The sequence below is a fragment of the Austrofundulus limnaeus genome, unplaced genomic scaffold (genome assembly GCF_001266775.1).
Source record: "Austrofundulus limnaeus strain Quisiro unplaced genomic scaffold, Austrofundulus_limnaeus-1.0 Scaffold1358, whole genome shotgun sequence".
Classification (NCBI taxonomy): Eukaryota; Metazoa; Chordata; class Actinopteri; order Cyprinodontiformes; family Rivulidae; genus Austrofundulus; species Austrofundulus limnaeus.
This window is the reverse complement of record NW_013953760.1, coordinates 87,465-93,730: the sequence shown is the minus strand read 5'-3', so window position 1 is coordinate 93,730 and position 6,266 is coordinate 87,465. Positions and strand designations below refer to the sequence as shown.

At 45.4% G+C, this 6,266-nt stretch overlaps 1 protein-coding gene across 1 annotated transcript in view; it reads left to right on the top strand.

Annotated features, from left to right (window-relative positions):
* LOC106535092 (uncharacterized) overlaps window positions 1–822 on the top strand; it is a 2,277-nt gene extending 1,455 nt beyond the window's left edge. Inside the window, exon 2 of the mRNA XM_014031975.1 lies at window positions 37–822. Coding sequence (XP_013887429.1) covers window positions 37–767 — 731 coding nt within the window. The 3' untranslated portion in view covers window positions 768–822. The remainder of the gene's footprint in view (window positions 1–36) is intronic.
* The last annotated feature ends 5,444 nt before the right edge of the window (window positions 823–6,266 follow it).

Below are 6,266 nucleotides of genomic sequence, written 5' to 3'. Positions count from 1 at the left end.
AGGTCCTGGAAACCTACAGGTCCTGGACACGTACAGGTCCTGGACACGTACAGGTCCTGGACACGTACAGGTCATGGAGACGTACAGGTCCTGGAGACGCACAGGTCATGGAGACGTACAGGTCCTGGAAACCTACAGGTCCTGGACACGTACAGGTCCTGGACACGTACAGGTCCTGGACACGTACAGGTCCTGGAGACGTACAGGTCCTGGAGACGTACAGGTCATGGGGACGTACAGGTCATGGGGACGTACAGGTCCTGGAGACGTACAGGTCATGGGGACGTACAGGTCCTGGAGATGTACAGGTCCTGGAGATGTACAGGTCCTGGAGATGTACAGGTCCTGGAGACGTACAGGTCCTGGAGATGTACAGGTCCTGGAAACGTACAGGTCCTGGAGACGTACAGGTCCTGGAGACGTACAGGTCATGGGGACGAACAGGTCCTGGAGAAGTACAGGTCATGGGGATGTACAGGTCCTGGAGATGTACAGGTGCTGGAGATGTACAGGTCCTGGAGATGTACAGGTCCTGGAGACCTACAGGTGCTGGAGATGTACAGGTCCTGGAGATGTACAGGTCCTGGACACGTATAGGTCCTGGAGACGTACAGGTCCTGGACACGTACAGGTCCTGGAGACGTACAGGTCATGGAGACGTATTGTCATGGAGAGATGGGAGGCTGCAGCCCATCACCTTCTCAGCTCAGCACACAACGCTCTGCAGTCTGTGTCTGTCCCTGGCAAATCAGGGGTCTCTGCAGTAGGTTTTGTCCTGTGGGCGGAGACGGCCCAAGTCGTGATTGGTCGGATTGACGGTGGGGTTTGAGGCTGGAGGCAGCGGGGAGTAGCTTGATCGAGTCGGGTAGGAAGTAGCATGTTTTTTAAGATTAATTTTAGTCATAGCTTGGGAAAGGAAAGTGCTAGCTGCATTAAACTTGAACGTCGTACATGTGTTTCACACAACTTTGGTTTTAATACATCACAACGTGGGCGTAGAACCTGGCACACACAACTTTTTTATGCCTACGCACCGTTTACACATCAGGGCCCTGGTCAACAGCYGGTCCACCTCCCTCCTCATCACCATCCAAGATGAGCCCAATGAGGGTGGTGTCGTCTGCAAACTTAATGTTTTATGGAGTCATGGCTGGAGCTGCAACAGTTAGTGTACAGGGAGAAGAGCAGAGGGGAGAGAACACAGCCCTGTGGAGATCCTGTGCTAATAGTTTGTGTGTCCGAGACAACTTTCCCAACTACATGAATTGATTCTGGTCTGTCAGGAAATCTGTGATCCACCTACAGGTGGAGTCTGGTACATGGAGCAAAGACAGCTTGTCCTGGAGCAGAGCAGGAAGGATGGTGGTGTTGAATGCAGAGCTGAAGTCCACAAACAGGATCCTGGCGTAGGTTCCTGGTGAATCCAGATGCTGCAGGATGAAGTGGAGAGCCAGGTTCATCTACAGACCTGTTGGCTCTGTAGGCAAACTGCAGAGGGTCCAAAAGGGGGTTGCAGATGGACTTGAGGTGGGATAAAACCAAACGTTCAAAGGTATATGTTGACATATAAAAGGGAGCAGTGTTAACAACAATAAATTCAAACAATAGTAATTTACAAAAACAAAACTAAACAGAAACAGCATAAAAATATCTTTATATTATATTAAGTTGTGTTCACCATTATTTATATTATATGCTGCTCAAAAATAAAGGGAACACCAACACAATCTAACTACACCACATTCTTGCTCAATTTTTATTTTGTGTCCAGCTTATCCGGTCCWAGCTACTTCACTTTAAGTTTCTCCTCATATATTCTGCTTTGARAAGGTTTAGATATAAGACACTTAAGGTGCTGCTTTCTYCTTCATTTTTCTCGTTTGTTCTCCAAAATCCACTGCCGCCTTATGACGTCGAGTCGTYGACACAGGTGGACCCACCCACTACTGGTGTGTGTTCACAGACCTGCGAACACAGGCCACACTATGCTTTTGCATGGACTTACTGCGCATGTCCAAAATCTTCACAAGTTGTGTATGAGAATCTGGGGCGGCGAACACAGCGTGACCCGGAAGTGACTCAACACAAAAACGCTCATGAGTAAAATGGAAGTTTGCACATCAATATATATAAATTATTTATTTTGCTTATTAGAAAAGACAAATACAATATTTTGTCGGACCATTGATAGCATTTTCTTTTTTTGTTTCATTTCATTTTTGTGTACCAAAAATGAGGGCTGGGGGGGGGAGCGGGGGTGCGCGAATGTGCGCCCCCTATTGACCAGCCGCCCTGAAGTGCCCGAGTGGCAGATTATTAATYAAAAAAACTGAAGGAACTGTGAGCAGAGCTTTAAATGAAACAGTCAGATAAAAATCTGAAYAGCATTTATTTAAAACAACTAAAGCCAGGTAAGGCAGCCTGTAAAATTAAAAGTTSAAGGCAGGACATCATGGAGAGCCAAGTCTTCAGAATAAAAGCAGTCATAGCCAAAGGGGCGGGGGCGTGATCCTCTCCTCCTCCGTACCGCATCCTTTTGCTTCCTCGACTTCCGACGCTCGATCCTCCCTGAGTCCGGCGTTCCTCGGGGTCTTGAACACCGACAATTGATCCTCCTTAAGCCCAGTGTCCTTTGGCGACCTTCAGCGATCGTCAGCGCTCRGTCCTCAGCCTTGACACCAGATCTGGATGACTCCACATGTCCCCCCAACCTTGCACAGTCCGCTGGAGCTGGATCCCCACTCCACATCTCAGCAGCAGCTCTGATCACAGGACCGCCTCGCAGGTCCCCCCATGGGCCGCTGCCACTGCGCTCTCCTCTCCTGCCAGCCAGCATCCTCCGGCTGCTTGTCTCCTGCCCTCCTCCCTGTAATAATCTTCCTTTTTATTTCCCAACTGTGGCTTGCACCTCATCGGCTGATGGAGAACACCTGTGTTGGAATCAGTGGTGTCTCCACCCTTGGTATGCAATCATGGCCTCAAACATAAAGAATAAATCAGAAAACATGAACAACCCAAATGAATCCAAAAAGAAATTCAAGGAAATAAATCCAAAACACCACAATATTAAATAAATGCAAAGCAACATGCAAAACAAAACAAAACATGCAATAGTCAAAGAAACATAAAAAAATAAAAAAGGCCACGTTGTCACACTTATGTTTTTGTRGTTGATGCTGATAAAAGTTCAGAGCTACCACAGACTCTGAAAAAAATGAATGGCACCAGTATGTCTATTCTGACAGATACAGGAGCTTCTGTTGTCTAAGTGACACAAGTTTTGACTAAAACTAGCACCACGTCCAAAACTGAATTCAAATGAAACAAAGATTTATGCTGTCTGCTTCACTAATCCACTCCCAGTCAGAGGAATTTTCAAGTGCTGTGTAGAAAAAAAACACAAGAAGGTAATGAGCACATTCTTTGTGATCAAAGCTTATGGTTTCAATATTCTGAGCTACAAAAYTTCTACAGCACTGGGAGTAATCAATGTGGTCACAGCAGTGTCATCTCAAACACAGTGTTGCACTGTTGCAGATGAGCTGGTGGAAAGTCATCTAGATTTGTTCCAAGGAATTGGAAAATTGAAGGATGTCCAGGTGAAGCTTCACACAAATCCTGAAATTAAACCTTCATGCCAGCCACATCGACGTGCGCCCTTATATGTTTGCAAAAACGGTGGAGGAARAACTTAGGAAACTACATGAGGATGACATATTCAAAGACGTCACTGGTCCCACACCCTGGGTTTCACCGATTGTYACCCCTCCAAAACCCAAAGACCCTGGAAAAGTGAGGATCTGTGTTGCCATGTGTCAGGCTAACCAATCGAAAGACAGCTTCATATTACCCCGACCATGGATGATGTGGTACATGAGTTAAATGGTGCAACAGTGTTTTCAAATCTGGATTTATAAGCTGGATATCATCAGCTGGAGCTACATCCAGACAGCAGGTATATTACCACATTCACCACACACCTTGGTTTGAAACGCTACAAAAGACTGAGTTTCGGTATTTCATCTTCCGCTGAAGTTTTCCGGAATGCTATCTGTCAGACTTTGCTAGGTCTCACTAGTGTAAATAATCTCAGTGATGATATCTTTATCTATGGTGCATCCCAAAGTGAACATGACAATAACCTCAGAGCACTGTTTCAAAGAGTAAAGGAAGGTGGTCTCACACTCAATTGAGAAAAGTGTGAATTCAGTAAGTCCAGATTGGAGTTCTTTGATTTAAATTTTCTGCAGAAGGAGTTTCTGCAGATCCAAAAAATTGCTGCTGTTCATCAAGCTGTAGACCCTAAAACTCCCAGTGAAGTCAAAAGTCTGCTTGGCATGGCCAACTASTGCTCCAGATTCATCCAAGACTTTTCTTCTATCTCTGAGCCTTTATAGCTCACCAGAAAAGACGTCCCTTGGGTATGGGGTCCAGATCAACAGTCAGCTTTTCAAAGTTTGAAAGGCAGTCTCACAAGTGATACCATTATGTCTTATTTCTACCCGAGCCGTGACACAGAATTGCTTGTGGATGCTAGTCCTGTCGGACTAGGTGCCATCTTGGGACAAACAGATGAAAAAGGGGTGAAACACATCATAGCTTATGCCAGCAGATCTCTCAGCGATGTCGAGAGGAKATACTCCCAGACAGAGAAGGAGGCACGTGCTATTGTTTGGAGCTGTGAGCATTTTCACCTATACATACCGTATATGGACATCCTTTTACACTTGTGACAGATCATAAAGCAYGTGAAATCATATGGAACAACCCCTGATCAAAACTGCCAGCCCAGATTGAAAGATGAGGTTTGAGGCTTCAGCCCTACAACTTTAAGGTGGAATTCAGAAAGGGAGTCAACCCGGTTGACTGTATGTCACATCACCCGATTCAATGTCCAACAAACGAGAACACACGTGCTGCRAAAGTAGTAGAAGAATATGTGGACTTCATTGCAGCTCATGCCACACCAAAAGCCATGACACTTGTAGAGATCAAAGCAGAAACCCTTAAAGACTATTCTTCAAGATGTCAGTACTCATATTAGAGACAATACATGGCACAAACTTGAAAAATTACAGCATGAGAAAATCATGAAACATTTTTGATGTGTCAGTAGTGAATTGACAACATCACCAGCATCTGACATCATTCTTTGTGGGGCAAGAATAGTTATTCCTACTAATCTGCAGGACAGAGTTGTCCAGCTTGCCCATGAAGGACATCAGGGCATTGTTAAAACAAAAGCACTGCTCAGATCCAAAGTTTACTTTCCAGACACTGACTGCAAGGCAGAAGCAGCAGTACGCAGATGTCTTGCTTGCCAGGCTGCCACCCCATCTATCCAGAATGAACCACTGAAAGTGACAGCACTTCCTGAAACACCATGGCACAGCGTGAGTGCATATTTTTATGGGCCACTTCCAACTGGAGAATATTTGCTTGTCATTATAGATGAGCACACAAGTTTTCCAGTAGTTGAAATGGTGAGGTCAACATCAGCTCATACAGTCATTCCAGTTTTTGACAAAGTTTTTGCTATGTTTGGGATTCCCAGAGTCGTTAGGACTGATAATGGTCCTCCATTTAACAGTAAGCAGTTCTCCCAATTTGCCGACTATCTAGGTTTCCATCACCACAGGATAACGCCACTAGCCGTGTTTCCATCCAATTTTAATTCAAATTTTGAGCGAATTTTTTTAAATTTAGCAAAAAGGAAAAAACGAAGAAATGTGAATCAGACGTGTTTCCATCAACTGGCTTGAAGTGAATCAGTTACGTCAGACACATGCGTGTAGTAAACAGGAAGTAAAAGTCGCATCTCAGGAAAATGGACAGAAGTTATCAGGAACGTGTTGCTACTATCRGGAAAGTTGTAATTATTCTGTCATCAACTAGTTTTGGTGRTTTTACATGCTGTCTGCWGATGTAGAGAAAGAAATGCAGTTCTTTTCACGTTACGGGATTAACTGAGAAGACGCCGACAGCGGGAGGAGGTTCCTGCTGCRAGTCRCGGCTGCACTCAAGTAGGAGTCTCTGCGGACGAGTGCAGACGAGTGGGCGTGTCACAACAAAAGGAGATTCTAAAGCCACACACCTGATTTGACGGACTTTGTTAAAGGGACACACCTGACTGGACAAGCAAAATAGGGGCGTTATTGTACGGCACCACTTTTTCTAGAGAACCCGACTTAGGTCACATTTCTCCTGGTTAACCTGATGGTGCGTTCACACCGAACGCGATTTCAGCGTCAAAATCGCAGCCAACG